Raw genomic sequence first — 20,260 nt, forward strand, 5'->3', positions numbered from 1 at the left:
ATGATTGCGATGTCTATCGCATGTCTACATTAGCTGGTTCAGGTGTTTAATTGGGGTTGAAGCTAAAATCTGCTGTATGCGACAGACTGGAAACGCAGGCTCATGCGACAGGTTTCGCAGTTTGCTGTGTTTCAAAGTTCAAGCTTGCTGAACTCTGACCTGCGAAATCGCATCATGTGAGTGCGTGAGACCAATCGAAGATCAAAACATGACCTTTCTTTATACAGATATAAAATATGGACCAATCGCTTGCTTTTTTTAATGTCTAATCATCGTTTAATCCTGACCCTTTACGCAGAGCCATAGACAGAATTTTACATGCTCAAACTCTAGTGTGACCATGGCAAAAGTTATGAGAACAGTGCATGTGATGCAAAAACCAATGCAGACTTTGGGCTTTGTATCAAGATCCAACCTAAATCAAACTTACTCGTAGGGCAGGAAGTGCACAGAATTGTTAAATAGATTTGTTCAGCTCAAAGCAAATAATAAAAAAATAAATAAAGAAAAAGAAACTCACACTGCCATTTAAATCCAAAGCAAATAAATAGTGTATGTTTGAGCATTACATCCTTTTTAAGGTGACAGTGTGTTCCCTGTCCTGCTTTAGATTTGTTCAGATGTCTGTGGTCCATGTAACTTTGAAGCACACAAATCTATTTAGCTTTATCTTCCTCTTATATGGTATACATCAAGGTTTAGATAGAAGCATCCATACTCTTTTCCAAATAAACCCTATTAGGTCACACCAGAGATTGTTTTAATCAAATTTTTTTCTGTAAATAAGATTGCTATTACACCTATACTAATCAGAGATCATGAAATTCAACAATACAGCAAAAACATTAGCTAAATACAAATGTGGGTAGGATACAACTCGATCATTGAATCTCAATTACTGTTTTTTAGAATCATTGGAAGTCAAAATAGAAATCAAAATTGCTAACAGCTCTAGTTAGAAGCTTTTCTGTCCTATAATGCTTTGTCTCAATGCTTTGCTTTATCACAAAAGTAAATACCTTGCAATCTTTCGTGAATCATGAGGGTGCAATATGGCGGCCATGTCAGGATCCACCTCCTTTAACCGTCTGTGAAGTTCAGGACCACCCAGTTTTTCTAGCCCCGCTCTTGAATCAGCACCTACACCTTTTTCTGGCTCTGTGTCACTCCCTTGCTGAGTTTCAGACAGAGGAGGACTCGATTAGATCATCTCTGCCAATAGATGCACAAAATTCTTCTTAATATCACTAAAACTTACTAGCCATTTCAAAATAAGCTGCCTCATTTACTACTACCAAGGGAGCACCGTAAACATTAAAGAATATCAAAATTCAGAATGCTTCCCATGTAGGCAGTCCACTAGGTTTTAAAAAAAGAGAAATGGGGTATTTACACGCAGGCTTTAAACTTCAGTAACTGCTACGCCATTACAAAAATCACAATGTTTAAGATCTGATTTCTTCAAAAATCAGTGATCTTCACAGCCTGATTGATTTACCATATAAAGTGGGTATCAGCGCTACATTAAATTCCATTTTTTCCATGCCATGCCTTTAAAAAAAAAAATAAAATAAAAAAAGGAAATTTATTTTACCCAGTATTTTACTACTGACAGTGCTAGTGGTTACGCGATGCAGTAGTCAGCAAGCAAATATTTTTAATTTTAATCACTTTTTATATGGATGGATGGATGGATAACCAGCCGCACGAGCATCGCCAACAAAGAGCATGTGTTTGTATGCATGGAAATGTATTATCCATCCTGTTAAAGTTGATTTAATTAAAATTCCTGAAACACACCACCTCTTGCACTTAACTGTGCTTACACACCGTAAGTGACGAGAACAAAGCAGCCAGTAGTGATTTATTTTCAATGGAAGCTGGTGGCGATAAGCAGTGAGCAGCACATCTTCGCCAGGTGGGCGTCGAGGGGAGTTGAAATCAAGTCAACTTTATGGTAATCAGCAATGACCTGCTTCAGCGGCAAGAAATCGGAATGTAGAAGTCCACTATTTGAGAGGAGTTCAGAGAACACAGCCCCGAGAACTTCGGTTCTGATCACACTTGTTACAAAGATTTTGATCATAGGGGCTTTGATTATTTGATTATTATTATTTTTTTTATTATTATTCCAACTAGATCTTCCATAGTTAAATGAATCTGATAAAAAGTGTAAACTATTTTTACACTTGAAAGCATGTTTTTATGCGGGAATGAAACTGATTTGCTGATATGCTGCAACGGCTCCTTTAAATTCAAGATCAATGTAGTGAGTTCTAACACGCTCGCCAACAAAGCTGTGAAGGCAGACAGCATTGTCGCCAGGCTGACCAGAGTGAACTTTGATTCTCTCACCACCTTCGGTGTGAACGCACAAGGTAACGAAGAGGGAGATTTGTTAATGGATGAATCTCCATTAAGAACGACTCATGTAAACCATCAATATCCCTTCGTCTCAACTGCATATCCATAATTTCTGATCTAAATGGTATATAACATTTGTAGCATTCAATAATTCAGGGTGGAAAGTATGCACATTGAGGCACAGGCACTGTTTTATTATAATCTTATGTTACTTCAAAAACTAGCCGTTACTTCACTTAGCTGACAATAATAAAAGTTTCTGGCACTGCTGCGTCTTGTCATGTTTCATTTACATTGTTTGCTGATTTTAATAAGCATAACTAGCATAAGGCTAGAATTTAGTGCAAGTTGGTGCTACTTTGCCTTATGCCCCATTCATACAGGGCTTCAGCGTAAACGCTTCCAATTTACTTTGGAGGCATACCAATGTAAGTGCCAGCCAATCAGATCACTTTATGCAAATACCCCGGCTCAGATAGTGGCTGATTGTGGACTTACTTCATTGGCTGACGCTGCTATGATGATCGCGTCGGCCCCAACTTCAGAGACGCCCTCCATTAGCACTGAACCCCCATGTGAATCGGATGTTACGGTCAGGGCAGTAAGTGACTGTATTATCATCAATAAAAATACTTTAGCGGAAAAGTCTGTATAAAATAAATCTTTCCTATAAAACGTTATGCCTTTATGGTTAATTTTCTTTGTTTGACATACTACACCCATATTCAGGAGAAAGTCCAGCATCTTCAGATGGGCGTTAGTCTTGACTAGTGCGGTTGAATGACAATTGTGCTGAGAGCACTGTACAAACATGGAGGCGGTATTGATGATATATATAGTGAATATATATTTATGTATATATTTGGTTTTACGATTGAAGAACTAAATGAACGCTAAACGAAGTCTATTAATCTAATTATATTTTAACTACATTACAACATCAATGCTGTAAAAGAAACCTTATGAAATGGAAAACAGTCACGTTTATTATTGGCTGAAAGACACTAGCTGTGCATATACCCCATTGATTAAACACAAGAAACACTAAAATCAACATTTACCCCAGTGTCGATGAGCACTTTCCATAAAATGGACTCAATGTAGTAGTTTGTGCCTCCAACAATGATAGGGAGCTTCTTCCGATGATGCATGTCTTCTATGTAGCACATTAAGGAAGTCAGACATCTCCCAGACAATAAATAAATTTTTCAAATAAACATCCTTTGACGCCACACAGTTACAAGCAGTGCATAAATTATGCACAAAGATCATACGTGAGCAACCACAATAGGTCGGACGGCAAAGTGCACCACTGCTTGAAATGCAATATCATACTCTCAGATCTATAGCTACATCAACAATAATGTCCAGGCTTGGTGCCATGAGAGGGCAGTTGGTTCAACATGGCTGCCGGGTCTCTGTTAAAGACTGTAATAAATGGCATCTCCAAGGAGCAATTTGATAACTGCTTCAATACGTGAAAACGCATCAGCACTCCCACTCACTCGAGACGGTCAAACACACACTCTCAGACACACTTCCAGGTCACATGCATCAAAATCAAAGTAGCCCGGCAGCACAAAGAAACTCATCCACCCCACCCACATCGCTGTGATCCTTGGGGATGGAGGTGGAGAAAATGAAAAAAGGAGGAGAGAAAAAAATGAGACAGAGGAACAGATTGCAAGAGATGCAAGTACTTAAAGATCTCTAAATGGACAAGATTGAATATAACTCTACATTATTTCTTTTCATATCTTCATACTTTTGGACCTGGAATATACCGAAATTACAATATTTGGTTTTTCTGTGTGGTTTTATATTGTGAAAATAACTTTAATTTTTGCCAGAATAGATATGTTTGTAAAAACTGAATCGTTATAGATTGTGTAGATTTAATTTGGGAGTGAACTTAAAAATTATTTTAAAAAGAAACCTTTTTGGAGCTTATTTTTAAAAAAAAACTCAAGTGTAATGAATACATATTTTAAGATAACGAGAAAAAAAAATACTACTGTAATGCATTTTAGGGTTGTCATGATACTGTAATGCATTTTAGGGTTGTCATGATACTGGAATTCGATACCAATCCGTGCAGTCCATTTCTTGCCACCATTTGAGTGCTGTAGAGCACGTTCCTAAACAGCACGGATTTGACATTGGCTGTGTCCGAAAACGCATACTTCCCTACTATATAGTATGCTAAAATCAGATTGCGAGCCGAGTAGTATGTCCGAATTCATAGAATTCGAAAATCTGTAGGCGAGAAGTACCCGGATGACTTACTACTTCTGGCAAGATTTTGAAGTGCGCATCCCATAATGCCCCGTGAGAGAATTCATGAACGGAAGTGAGGCGACGCAACTGACGCAGGTAGGTCACGTGACCATGACAAAATGGCGAATGTAGTACGTCCGAATTCCATTCATACTTTTCAAATTCATACTGTATAGAACGTACTTTTCTAACGGCCGAGTAGTACATTTAAATTCAAATACAGTACCTACTGAGTAGTAGGCGGTTTCGGACGCAGCCTTAGTATTCATGTGCTCAACAGAAATGACTGTGATTGGTCGTGAAGGTCATCGGTTGAGTTCGGTAAACCGATGACCTTCACAGCCAATCACAGTCATTTCTGTTAAGCATGTGAACACAATGGCAATCAGCGATGTTTAAGAATGTGCTCAGTAGTGCTCAAATGTTTGCGGGAAATGGAATTTTTTAAAATTACAGTATCGATTGGTATCAAATTCCAGTATCGTGACAACACTAGTAAATTTTAGATAATAAATTGTCTTGCTTATTCTACTTCAATATTTACTTGAGCATTTATAGACCATTCTCCCAATACTTTTTACTAGAATTCAGTAATTAAATTGCATTGATTGTGATTATTAAAACCAAAATATTAAACAAAAAGTAATAAAATATTGTACAATTAAAACTTTTAGAAATTTAACAAAAACAGGCCATGAGCCAATAATTAACTATTATGTTTCAACTTTGCAATTAAATCCACAAATCAAATGTGTTCCACACTGTGATGCCTGGTCGACTATAGCCACCTTCACACAGTGATATCGTTAAAAATCCAGCAAATTTCCGGAACGACTTAACCGGTAAGTTAAAAAAAAAAAGCGCTGTTCACACAGGTAAGGACACTCCGGATTTTTTACGGAAAAGACCATTCACACATCCATTCCAAAATACGGGTAAATTTTGATATCATTGATCAGACATGGCCTCTAAACGGTTGCGCTTGTATTTGTAAACATAATAGGGGTCAGGCTTTTGTTGATAGTTTCACTTTTAGTTAAAGCAACTGCTTTTGTCGCAGAGACATCCAAATGAAGAAGCGCAAACTGCAGCTAAATGTTTAAACTTTTGATTACATTACAAATTCTGTGAATGGATAAGTATTGTGAACAACTTCAATGTAAACATATGGAGGAACACTTTCACATGTCGAAATGTACTCACCAGAGCACTCCTTCAGGTAAACTCACAGCAGTTTATCCTAAGCATATTACCAATAATTTCATCCACAGTTGGCATTAGTAATGAACATAGAAATGTTATCTGACTAACACGCAGCAGCTAAATGTGTCTGGAGACGGATTCAAAGTAGGGCTGGGCAATAGGGCAAAAAAGCAATCTCTGTAATTATTTTCCATAATGAACGATAATAATATATTTTTCGATATAAGTTAATCCTTCCAGATTTAAAAGAGTATCCCATTAATTACTGAAGCCAGAGAAATTAGAGGGTCTATAAATGGCATAACATCAATTTTCGGTAAATTTTTCTTTAAAATTAACACGCTTCTAAATTCCCGTTGTTGTACATTTATGTTGTGTATTTGGCTCTTAGATCAATAAAGAGTAAAAAAAAGTCCAGAGCTTATTGTTATCGACAAATTTCAATTGCAATTCGATATAATATGATTTATCGGCCCAGCCTTAATTGAAAGGCTTTTATTTTCATAAACAGCACAGATGTGAATGCGTCTGAATGTTCTGATTGGCTGGAGAAGACATCTCACGTCAACACGTTCTAATCGTGATCGCATTATTTCTGCCAATTTTCCATCTGTGTTCCCACAGAGCAGCATTCTGGCATTTAACCGGTAATTTTACAACTTCTTATTTCGGAAAATTGCCCAAACGAATGTAACGATATTTTTAAAAAGGGCCTGTTCACACATACAGACTTTTCCGAAAAATTGACGGTTATTTTGCAGAAAGGTCTATATGTATGGAAATTGCTTACAATTTCAATTTGACCTTGCACATCCTACAATATAACACGAGCAGATTTAATTTCTAAATCTACAAAAATTACTTGAGTGATATTTACGCCGTTGCTACATTCTCATTTAAAATGGTGTTTTTGATTTAGGGCATAAAGCTCAGAATGTTCATTTACACACAACTCGTAAATGTCTTGCTTTACTTTTAAAATAAACTTCATAGTCAAACTATGCCACTATAACAAAAGTAAATTTTATTTTGTTATATCTCATAAACCTAAATAAGATCGTTACTTCTGATTAACCCTGTACTGCTGTACAGTAGGTGTTGTTGCTCTTCAGTATGGAGGCAGAAGCAGTGTTCTCATCTCCCGCCACTCCTCAACTGCTGTGCAAGAATGTCTGAGGCGTCTGCGGCAGTGCTCCTCCAGACACACACACACACACACACACAGAGAGAGAGAAAGAAAGAGAGAGAGAGAGAGAGCGAGAAAGAGAGAGAGAGAGAGAGAGAGAGAGAGAGAGACCCACCCCACCTCCTCACAGCATCTCCCTCAGCTATTAATATCCTCCTCATCTCTCCGCAAACATCTGCAGCAGACGGGCGGGGAAAACGAGGACAGCGACGCGTCTTTCTCCGTCTCTGCTACACGCATTTCTAGTTATGCCCTTGCATTTACTGAAAGAGCATATCTAGGGAGTACAACCCAGCGCCCACTCAGAAAATGCCAGAGCCATTCATGTGGCGCACTGGGAAATGCCACATTCCACAAAAGACGCAAAAATTAAAAGATTGGGATTTGCATTCAAACAAGGCCGCAGTCTTCACAAAAGCCGTGTCACTGATGTCAGAGAGGCGACGACATTTTAAAAGAACAATTACTCAGAGCGTTCATTAAGAGGTTTGCAGATCATATCTTAAACGGCTGAGTAATGGCCCATTAATTTCATCCGCAGAGGCTAAATAAAAAGCATTTATATTTAGAAGCGCCTGTCAACTAAATGAATCTCTACAACCATTAATTATAAAGAGCATAGATTGGACATATCGGCCAGCTAGTCATCCAGCCAACTAGGGCTTGGTGATATTTCAAATAAATTCTCACGATATCACATTTCTTCATATTCAATATCGATAATTATTATTTTTTAACAATACATTTCAAAATACTAGAATGTTTTTGTCATAATGTTAAAATACCTTTATAATAAAATAAACATAAGTGTTAAAGAGACTTTTAAACTTGATAAACTAAATGTTACAAAGTTTCTGCAAAGGTAAAAGTAGATCAACATCTGTAAGGTGTCAATAATAATGATACAGTAAACCTCAAACTCTGTACACAAATAATTATGATAATCAAATCTGAGCTTTCAAGTAAAGAACCAACCATCCCTATTCAAATACATAATGGAACATTACAAATTGTCAAGTTAAATTATTTTACAATGTCCTCATTGCTGCTAAACGGCACTCATTTTCGCATGCGTTGTTATTCTGACCTTAAATGACATTTCTACTATAAAGTGTTGTATATGCTGGCAAGTTGGCTAGTTTAAAATGGCCATGAATACAATTTAAACCCAAACACAACATAAAACACAACAATAGCTATGTTTCATTCCAAAGAAGCGAATTAGATTGATGCGCAAAACTAGGATATCACAGACAACATTTGTAAATAAAGCAGTTTCTATCCAAAGGGAACAAATTCATCACTTTATGAAAAACTTGCATCAAAAATTAAAAAGAAAAATGAAGAATGAAATGCACCCTTTCGGTTAACAGTTAATCTACGCAGAACGTACAAAAAATAGGTGGATGGAAAAATAACTCAGAGATGCATTAATGTTCTGCTTCAGGTTTGTCTAAAACTGTGTCCATTAGCAAAATGGGAGGGAAAAAGTACACTCTGTACATCTCATAACTGACTTGTTAAAAAATAACTAGTCATTTCTACCTGACTTAAGCACAGACATGATAAAAAAAGAATAAAAGAATTTCATCCACTCAAGCAGACTCTGGATTCTGAAGCATGCATTAAAGGATATGAGAGAAAGAGCTTTGTTCCTGAAGTCCACCACTGTGTATCCACTAACCAATGGATCCACAAAGCTGATCATATGATGGTGACATTGGGCTTGCTCTTCCTCTGTAACCTTGTTGGTGATGATGTCCAGCCCTTTGTAAACCTGCAATGAGAAACCAACCAGAGGATATAAACAACGAAGGTTAATTCAGGACATAAAGGCTAAAACTCTCCTTGGAGAAGAATTGTGAATATCACATGCTTCGTAGACCACATTACTGTTTGTGCTTGATTCATCATGACATGATCACTGCATGAATCCTTTAAAAAGCCCCAGTTTTAAATGCTGGGAGCAGTGGGACAGAGGTAAAACAGGTCACTGGCACTTCTTTGCCTTGTCCTACATATCTACTGTCATAATTCTATTGTTCAGTTTGATTAATGCACAAAAGCAGATGTTAGCATGTAACAAAATAGAGAGACATGCATCTACAAACATAACAGGAAAGAATAGGATTGTGTTATTTAAATAAGAACCTCTTTTCCAAACCAAACCCTAAGTTATGTGGCAACAGTCTTTAAGTGGTCACTATAAAAGCATGGTTCTTTGGTCACTCAAGAGCTTCAATAGGGCTTTATTATCAAGGGCATGCGTGCACGTCCCCAGCTAAACTCAGACCAGCTTACGGTAACTCCGCTGCCCTTGCGTGCTGATTTCGGCAAGTTAGGAAGAAATGCTACTGAATTATTAATATCTTCTCCCCTGTGCACTCCACAGGACATCCCTGCCAGCAAAATCTTAGTGAGGTGAGTGGGAAGAACAACATATGAAGAGAGACAGGCCATACTCTCCTATTGCAATAGGGTAAACACCAATAAAGAGAAGTGATTAAAACACACAGAAAGTCTTAACAATCGCCCCAGAACTTGGCATGGTACTTCAATTCTGGTTTTTACAGTGCAAATAAAATGGCTGCTTTTCAGAGCCAGCCCTCTTGAATGCAATATTTCGCCTTTACTGGCCTCTAACTCTGTGAAAACTTGGAATCAATAACAGCTGGTTTTCAATCTTGAAATAAAAACACAATGCAGTTTTGGACCGCTAAGCTTGTTAAGATGGTTTTAAAGCAGGGAGTTTACCAACAGCCTCATAACATTTCATAACTGTGGATTTAGGGTACAGAATGTAACATTTTTGGCGACTTTTAACAAAAACAAACTGATGGTTATAGTAGGGCTGCTCGATTTTGGGAAAAATCATAAATCACTATTTTGGTCATAATTGTAATCATGATTAATCAAAACGATTACTGTGTAAGTCAAAATTATTTAGCGCTCCAGAGAATTTTTTTTTAAACAAATCTTTCCCAAATGAGGAATTTTTCTGTATTTCCTACAATATTTTTTCTTCAGGAGAAAGGTTTATTTGTTTTATTTTGGCTAGAAAAAACACGCGTTTAAATATTTTGAAACCTATATTAAGGTCAATATTATTAGCCCCCTTAAGCAACATATTTTTGATGTTCTGCAGAAGAAACTACTGTTATACAATGACTTGCCTAATTACCCTAATTAAGCCTTTGAATCACACTTTGAATTTGAATGCTTGTATTTTGAATACTATCGAGTAAAATATTATGTGCTGTCATCATAGCAAAGATAAAAGAAATCAGTTAATAGAGTTAATAAAACTATTATGTTTAGAAATGGGTTGAAAAAAATCTTCTTTCCATTAAAAAGAAATTGGGGGAAAAGGGTTGCTAATATTCAGGAGGGCTTATAATTCTGACGTCAACTGCAGTTATTTTCCTCCCTGGAAAGGAAAAGGAAATAAATACAATAGATAAAAATATTCTGTCTTTTGATTCTCAACTTGTTTATTACACAAATGAGGGTCAATATGAATAATCACTAAACACTGCGTTTTGACACCTATTTGACCATTAAAGCGCTCACGTTAAGATGACTTTAGATGAGTGTGCTCTGCTCGTCTCAGTGTGCGAATGAGACCGAATGCTACTGTTCTGACTGTGTGTGTGCTTTCTCGTTTGCGCTTTTAAGAGCAACATGTGTACAACTGGAACGGGGGCAGTATATGATGCAATAATCATTAATCTCGATTAATGGTTTTTCATAATCGTTAGAAGCCAAAATCGAAATCGGATTTTCGATTAATTGCACAGCCCTAAGTTATAAGTCAGGACAAGTTATTGAGTATGTTTAAGGCTTCACAATAGTGATTAAGCAAGGTTACAAATGTCATGAAAATCTTAGAGGAAGCACAGCTCTATGATCAATAGTAAATCCCCAAAGGAGGCCAGAGGTTTTTCTTGTGCGGAAACTCCAAATATTCTGTGTAGATTAACGATACATGGGCTTGTTAAGTGTCATGCAAAGTGACTACCGTTTACAGTCAAACTGTATGTGGAGGTTCAAAAAAATTTTAATAATAAACATTTTCAAAGTGTTGCAATACATTTGAAAATCATGATCTATATGTCAGATGGCCAGAAAGTGATTTATTGTTTATATATTGTTAAAATATTGATGCGGCCAGTCCAGAGACTGTCATGTACAACATGATTTTATATAAGATTTACTTTAATGTGTGATTTGACTAAAAAGTGGTCATATTTTTTTTTTATTCTAATTACTAGCAGCTTGGATTTGGAAACAGTAATCCAAACGTCATGATTTCACAAGTGGATTAAGCTACCACTAATACAGCTCCATTTAAAAGCACATGCTGGAACTATACTAGAACTGTTTTTTATTGACAAGATGCTTACACAAAAATCCCCTTTGATTAATCACCCAGATCTAATATGATAAGCAAATAATCAAATATTTTAGAAAGGACAGAGATTTGCTCCAAAAACACTGGACCTACCCATGAAAGCATTCTAAATGCACAAAACACTAAGGTCATTTGTAGCATATATTAACATGAATTCCATTCAATCTAATCACAAAGTGGAGAACGTCAAATATAATATAAATGGTCTCTAAAACATGTTGAGCATGTCCAATTTTAACCACTATCAAATGTACTAGAAAGAGCATTATCAAATCCCTTTCATACTGAAAACACACATGGGTCAAATGAGTCAAAATGGCCACAAAAGACCACTTGCTCTCCACCTTCGGCAAAAAAACATGTGATGTGAAAAAAGAGCTCCTAAAAAGGTATTCATACACGTTGCTGCATTGTACCAAAAACATGGATTATGACTGAAATTATACTGGCCATTCAGTTTTTGCTTGTTATTCCTCTCATTGTAAGCCATATAGCAATTCCAATAAGTCAATGAAACTCAGCCATAACAAAGCGCTCATGTAAAAGTGATGTAGAGCTTAATAAAGAGTAATCTTAATTTTAGCTGGACACAGTGCCCCAGACTGTATATTCTGAGCTTCATCATGTGCGTTGCATCAATTAGAGATCAATACAGTAAAGTGCCTGGTCTGAAAGACCAGCATGCCAGAAGCTACACCGTTCAACAGCGAGGCCATATCAGGTCAGCTGACTAACAAACAAGGGTGGTGATTGGGACAATTTTCAGTGTTTCCCACACATAGACTTTAGTTGAGTGGACCACCACATTTTTTGAAATTGTTCCAAAATTTATAAAAAAAAAAATAAATAAATAAATAAAAAAAATCACATGTACATAATTATTCACAGCCTTTGCTCAACACTTTGTTGATGCACCTTTGGCAGCAATTACAGCCTCAAATCTTTTTGAATATGATGCCACAAGCTTGGCACACCTGTCTTTGGGAATTTTTGCCCATTCCTCTTTGCAGTACCTCTCAAGTTTTGTCAGGTTAGTTGGGAAGCGACGGTGTACAGCTATTTTCAGATCTCTCCAGAGATGTTCAATAGGATTTTGGTCTGGGCTCGAGCTGGACCACTCAAGGACATTCACAAAGTAGCTGTGAAGCCACTACATTGATATTTTGGCGGTGTGCTTTGGGTTATTGTCCTGCTGGAAGATGAACCGTCGCCACAGTCTGAGGTCAAGAGCACTCTGAAGCAGGTTTTCATTCAGGATGTTTCTGTACATTGCTGCATTCATCTTTCCCTCTATCCTGACTAGTCTTCCAGTTCCTGCTGCTAAAGGATGGTATTAGCCTGGTGATGAGCAGTGCTTGGTTTTCTCCCAACGTAAAGCCTGGCGTTCACTACAGAGTTCAATTTTAGTCTCATCAGACCAGAGACTTTCCTTTCTTATGGTCTGAGAATCCTTCACATGCCTTACGGCAAATTCCAGGCAGGGAGTGGCTTATGTCTGGCCACCATACAGGCCTGATTGGTGGATTGCTGCACAGATGGTTGTACTTCTGTAAGGTTCTCCTCTCTCCACAGAAGAACGCTGGAGCTCAGACAAAGTTTATTTCAATTCAATTCAGCTTTATTTGTATAGCGCTTTTACAATGTAGATTGTGTCAAAGCAGCTTCACATAAATGGTCATAGTAACTGGAACAGTGTAGTTCAGTTTTTAGTGTTTAAGTTTAGTTCAGTTTAGCTCAGTTCAGTGTGATTTAATCAAGATTTAATAAAGTGACCATCGGGTTATTGATCACCTCTCTGACTGAAAGGCCCTTCTCCTCCAACAACTCAGCTTAGATGGGCAGCCAGCTCTAGGAAGAGTCCTGGTGGTTCCAAACATCTTGCACCTACAGATGATGGAGGCCACTGTGCTTATTGGAGCTTTCAGAGCAGCAGAAATTTTTCTGAAACCTTCCCCAGCCTTGTGCCTCAGAGGTCTACAGACAATTCTTTTGCCTTCATGCTTGGTTTGTGCTTAGACATGCACTTTCAATCCTGAGAGCTTATATAGACAAGTGTATGCCTTTTCAAATTATGTCCAAACACCTAAATTTACCACATGTGAACTCTAATTAAGCTGCTGAAACATCTCAAGAATGATCAGTGGAAACAGAATGTACTTAAGCTCAAAAAACACTGTTCAGAACTGGGTTCTGTGGTGTTAGCAAGTTAACTACTTGAAGCGTGTTTCAGGCAGCCGCTACGATCAGATCCTATACCAATGTTGGCGACCAAGGGTTTGTGAGAGGGGGAGGTTGAAATTACAGGCTAATTAACAAAACGAGCGGGTGGCAGGAAATGGTTCTGAAATACCAGCCTGATCTCATGAAAAAAAAAAAAACGCAAGAATTTTATGTTTTGTCACTTTAGGGGCTAATTCGTACAATGACAGTCGTACAAAATTGTACGATTTTACAAAGGAGGCGTGGCACTTAACCCTAACCCTGTCATTGGGGGTTGAGCAAATCATACTAAATTGTACGAATTAGATCGTATGATTTCATACGAATTAGCCACTAAATCAAAAAGTTATGAATTGCCAAGAGGTTGTGTTGGAAATACGGGAGACACCCGGAAAAAAAAAAGGAGTATTGGCAGGTATGCTCACACATATACTATGAATTCTGACTACTTGAATAGTGTTGATAATCCGGGCTGGCCATTTCACTCTGCAATCAGAGTCCAATCAGCACAGATTAGCTTTGCGCTAAGGAGGGGTTTGAGAACAAATGAATTGCTGAACGAATCATGTGGGAGTCACTGGGATAATAAGGTAAAAATAAATGCATATTATCAGGCAAAAGTGTTTTTGACCATTTAACTAACCGACAACCACCACTCGTTAATCTGTTATTAACGTTTAACCGGTCAGATTACTAATACATTTTTTTAAACAAATTGACAAGCCTATTTTGTGTCTGACACATTAAATATTGAATTTTAAAATACTGATTTATATGCTATCTTTTTAATAACAAAACATAACAAAAGAGCATCTTCACGCACATGCAGGGTTTCCAATAGCATAGAAAACCAGAATAAACTAAATAAAATAAATAAAATAAATAGCCCTGCCCTAAATTATTTACAACTTAAATGATTAATCTATATTAAAAAACGAAAACACTGACTGATCCTTTTTAAAGGCTGGCATAGGCTGTTTTTTGTTTTTTTTTAATCATGTTTTTAGTCTTCCGTCAAATAAAAAAAGCAGACTTCCTCAAATTGCTCTCTCCAAGAAAAATATACATTTATTTAATGCCCTGCTGTTATTATTATATTACAAAACCTTTTTACATTTTCAATATAAATCATTTTTTAAAGATTATGTCTTGATAATTGGTTTTCTCTCGCACGCGATGCGTGTTGAAGACAATGGCAACGCATGCATATGTTGATTTTTTGTAAACCGTTTTGTTGTTTAAATATGATATATTGCATTAACGTGCATACATGCTTTATAAGCTGTAAAATGAAAGGTAAAGCCTATTTGTTGTGTTTATGATGCAGGTCCAAGAGGAGATCAGCATCAGCGCTGGTTTGGCGTCAACTCGTCAGTATCAAACGGCAATATTCTACTTCCATTTTGCTTCTTTGCAAAATATGTCTGTAGGCAGACTTAGCGCATTTATGTAGTGAGTATGTCCAACATTTATAAGATTTGTTAGGAATATTTATGAATGTCTCCAATTAGACCTACAGAGCGGCATTAATGCATCCTGAAGTAAAGCGAAATGGATATAAACTCCAGCAAGATATTGTGATTACATGCGGAGCCATAGACCTTTTTCTATAAATGAAGTATAATTATAGAAACTGTGTTCATCTTAACTGAAAGCTACGTCGTGTTTGCTAGCCTCACGCATCATGCACCTGTCAGTTAGTCTGTCAGCACATAACCTCAAAGGGTTAAAGATAGCGCACAGCACTACTACGGTTACAGAAAAGTTTGCACTATTATAATTCACTTACCTTTTAATACATTTTGGTGCGATTATAATTCGCTATTAAAAACAACAACAACAATGACTGAATGTTATAAATGGGTAATGTAGCCGTGGAGGGATGCATTTTAGTCCGTGCCATGGAAGAATGAATGTAGCGGAAACCATGCTCTTTAAAAGTTCTCTGTAGTTGTCTTGACAACACAAACTGCTGCACTGGGATGAGCCGTGTTCAAAACAATTTCGGCCATTAGTAAACAATTCAAAAGATTCCCCTCTTTATACAAAGGCGCATTCGATAGGCCCCTTATGCAGCCAAACTAAAAATATATAAAATGATATTTTCAATTGTTTAACTGATACCATTAATTGGTTACAAACGCATCCTTTCGGTTATTTTAAGCATCCCTACCTTGTATGCAAATCAGATTTTTGTTGGAGACCCTTAAAACCAAAATATAACCCTTTTTTTATGTATAATAGGGGCTCTTTAACAAAAAACATCAAGTGAGCCTATTGTTTTCTTATGCCTTTTATAAACCGCTGTGACAATTCACATGACCTTATTGTACACAAGTTGAAATTTATACAGAAATACAATTAAATATGAACAATACTAATACAAAAATGTGAAGTACAGACCCAATTAGAGAAAAAAGAATTGCAATAAATACAGAACGCAAGGTGTAGTTAAGTTAATTTCTCAGGGAAAAACCTTGACTTTCACCACTAACAGTTCACAGCAAACAACCACAGAATATTTTGCAACCATCATATAAAAATATAATTGAAGTCAGAATTATTAGCCCCCCCTGAATTATTAGGCCGCTTGTTTACTTTTTCTCCAATTTCTGTTTAACAGAGAGAAAATTTGTTCAACACATTTTTAATCATAATAGTTTTAATAACTTATTTCTAATAAAGATTTATTTTATTTTTACCATGATGACAGTAAATAATATTTGACTAGATATTTTTCACGACACTTCTATACAGCTTAAAGTGACATTTAAAGGCTTAACTAGGTTAATTAGGTAAACTAGGCGGGTTAGGATAATTAGGCACGTTATTTTATAATGATGGTTTGTTCCGTAAATTATCGAGAAAAAAAATAGCATAAAGGTGCTAATAATTTTGTCTTTAAAATGGTGTTTAAAAATTATAACTGCTTTTATTCTAGCCGAAATAAAACAAACAAGACTTATTTCCATAAGAAAAAATATTATCAGACATGGTGTGAAAATGTCCTTGTTCTGTTAAATACCATTTGGAAAATATTTTAAAAAGAAGAAAAAAATTTGAAGGGGGCTAATAATTCTGACTTACTGTATATATGCATGTTTTCTCTTCTCTCAAAAAGTTGTATAGAGCCCCTAGCATGCATGAGCAGCCCATGATAAGACTAAAATGACATAGAACTAACAAGAAAAAGAAAGGATGGGGTATTGTTGTATGTGTGGGGCAAAAAATTGACAGAAGGCTCTGTGAATGTCCAGCTTGGTCATGTGGCTCTTATTTGGGGCCACGTTTCTTAAGTGCTGCCGGCATTAGCAGGTTTTGTTTCCCCCATACCTATTTATTACCCCCTTTAGTTGGGCTCTGTACCAGCCTCTCACGGACACCAAGCCTAGCCTCCACTCAAAGAGTGGACTCAAAGACTGACTTTCTTTTTATTTCTCTCTAAAAGTTAACAAAGAGAGCATATTTAATTTGAAGCAAACACAAACACTGCTGTGAGGAACGAAATACAGTTTGTTTCGCTTGTCATGCTGATATCAATCAATGGTCAATGGTCAGTCAATTTACAGATTTTAAAGAGTATTTTCCTCACTGATGATTTGTGGACTGACATTTGAAATGTTCATCAGTCCAAAAGTAGAACATTTTGCCACTTGTTATATGGGTAAAACTGTTAATGTTGACAAACATCAAAGTAAACGGCTTAATGCAAAATGATGGCAAGCGGCATCAAATTTGATAAAAGAATGAGAAATGTGAAAAGAGAAATCTACATTTTAGACACGTTTTTTAAACATTTGAATGTTTCGTGTAAAGGCTGATTTATACTTCTGCATCAAGCACACACGTACGGTTCGGTGCAGCCTTTGCATAGCCCTCGCTGTGGCAGACGCTGATGCTGACCTCTCAAAAAACGTAACTACACATTGCAACGACGCATAGCGCGAGCTCTGCAATTGATCGACTTGATAGTTGAGACCAGTGTGAGCAGAACTGAGGACCGTGCAAACCTGTTGGAGCGAGTGTTTAGAAGTGCCGAGACCTATAAAGTAGCACTAGATGGAAAACTGTTCTGTTTTTCTTACGATTAAAGTTGTTGCACATGCGTCGATTCCCGCCTTTAAATGAGAAAGTTTTAGCTACTTGTACATTAAAGTAGCATTCCGAAAAAAGAAAACACCCACGAAGAAACAACACAGAAGGACATAAAAATCTACTGCCAGCTAGCGCTTCAAGTGTTATTGCAGAGCAACACAAACAGCATGCTGAAGTAAAAATGTACAACTACGAGCAAGGCAAGCTCAGAGGTAGCCTTAAGAGTACAGCACAGCGAACAAAATGGACTTTTGAACGGGACCTATAATGCAAAAATCCTTTTTATAAGCGGTTTTATCACAGTTGTGGCAACAGTGTGCATAATATGACCAGCTTCTAATGGTAACAATTTATTAATTGTATTTTTAAGAACCACACTTGATAAAAATAGTCTACAGAAACAATTTGACATTCTTCCTTTCTACATCATCAGAGAGGGAAAGCCCCACCCATTAGTGACAATCTCTCCCTCATTAGCATAGGGCAATAGTCTCATTATTGAATCTTCCATTATACAGACACACAGGCATTTAGAGCTCCACCTTCAGTTGAAAAGAGGACTGGGAACAAAATCTAATCTGAATTTAACGCAACAGTGAGTAAAATGGCACATTTAGGATTAAAGATTAAAAGGAAGCAATAAGAGTTATAAAACATAATTTGTGGGGTATTTTGAGCTAAAACTTTACATACACACACTAAGGCAAAGATGTCCAAACTAGGGCCCACGGGACAAAATTTCCCAGGGTTACCTTTGATTTGGCTAGCCAACCAATCAGAGAAGAGATGGACACAAATAATGGGGAAGGGTGGGGCAAGTCCCTCAAAAAGAGATCGTCATTTCTAATTGTACAAAACCTTTTGTTTGTTTGTTTGTTTGTTTAATTGCTGAGCGACGAAAAAGCAAAATTGTGAATGTGAATTAATCAGATTATTAAAGGGCCATGAAACCCTAGAACACATTTTTTTAGAGGCTGACCAATATATATAAATTTATTATGTTATAAATGAGATTGATTATTGTTTTATTGTAAGTAGTATATTATAAAATGTAAATATATAATTATTGATAAGATTAAAGTATTCATTTCTATAATTTTTTTGTATTATTAAATTAGGATGGCAACTTTAACGTTATAGAGTTTGGTATAATTAGCTTTAGCCCTCAATCAAGTTTGGATTTTGGCCCTTCATGAGAAAAAGTGTGATCAGCAGACAGATATCCAACTTATTTTAAATCTTGTAACAAGGGGTATAATAGGTCCAATTTAATGTTTGGATCTTTCAGTGTGCTGTGATCATTTTACAGACGAATTTGGAATATTTTGTCAACAGACATATTTGAGAAATGTATAATACTTTTTCTTGCAAATTCTTGCAAGCTTTTAAACATGGCCTCAACTTCATTTTTTAAAATGTAAAATGTTTTATATTAAACTAAGTTAACTCCCAAACTATTTTAAAATAGATGACAAATAAAAAAAATGTGTCCACTAGAAATAATTGCAAATAGTTACACATTAAAACTAAGTTTTTTTATTTATTCCTCTCAGCCTTACTTTTGCTTGCATCAAATTTGTACCAAGAAGCTTTCCGATCTTACTTTCTGTTGAACCATGCAAAATTTCAAGCTGATTAAATGATTCTTTTGCAGATTAGCCTCCCCATTGCGCTTGCCTCAGTTTGTCTGCTTGACGTTGCAATGCTGAAGTCCTGCTGTCGGGTCTCCTGCCCTTCTCATGACTCAAATGACAGGCATCTAATCCTATGCAGCTGCCCAAGTGTGTGCGTGTTTGTGTGTACATGTCCTAGAGAGCCAGAGTGTCTAATTGAAACTCATTATTAATGAGGACAACTGGTCCATAGTTGGGGGGGGTAGAGCAAGTGGACTCCATAATTAATATATAAAAATGTACATTTTACAACAATAAAAGGATTTAAGTAGTAGTAACTGTTTCAGCAGGATGTGAGAATCCGAACACTCATCATACGCAAGAACTAAGCAGGAGACGGGCGACACAGTGGTCTCAAATCCAATCTGTGTGTCTGTGGACCACAGCCCCAAACAGGGAGGGAACAATTTTTCTTTGTTTGTCTGTTTGTGTGTATATATGAGAGCCGAAGAAAGAGGCAGACAGAAACAAGGGGGAAAGGGGGTGAACGGGAGGGTGTAGTGAATCCAGTGACCCACACAGTAAACACTCAGATGAGTCCCCAGACAATGGCTTTAGTGTTGAGCTATTAGAGCCGGCCGTGGCTGATCCACACAGCACCTCAGGCCACGCACGAGACAGCTGCTCCCCGCTATTCATACAGGGGGAAGGGCCATGGAGAGGGAGGATCCAAGCAGTGGCAGGATGACAGACAGCAGGACCGAAGCTTGTCTACAATTGATTCTTTTTTTTTATCATGACAACAGACTTGATACAGAAGGCGATTTTTGATGATGATGATGGAAGCTGTGCCTGAAATTAGTCTAGGTACAAAGTCCAGCTTGTGCAATC

The 20,260-nt window shown here is 37.0% G+C and overlaps 1 protein-coding gene across 5 annotated transcripts in view; it reads right to left on the minus strand.

Annotated features, from left to right (window-relative positions):
- The window catches only part of trit1 (tRNA isopentenyltransferase 1), a 70,497-nt gene that overhangs the window by 33,117 nt on the left and 17,120 nt on the right, over positions 1–20,260 (minus strand). The window contains 3 exon segments of one of the 5 annotated variants that reach the window (NM_001044774.1): positions 1,020–1,174; positions 3,426–3,524; positions 8,667–8,807. The exons of 1 other annotated variant lie outside the window; for it this stretch is intronic. In NM_001044774.1, the coding sequence (NP_001038239.1) occupies positions 1,020–1,174; positions 3,426–3,524; positions 8,667–8,807 (395 nt within the window). 5 annotated transcript variants of the gene reach the window in all.

This window comes from Danio rerio, chromosome 19 (genome assembly GCF_049306965.1).
Source record: "Danio rerio strain Tuebingen ecotype United States chromosome 19, GRCz12tu, whole genome shotgun sequence".
In the NCBI taxonomy this organism is placed as follows: domain Eukaryota; kingdom Metazoa; phylum Chordata; class Actinopteri; order Cypriniformes; family Danionidae; genus Danio; species Danio rerio.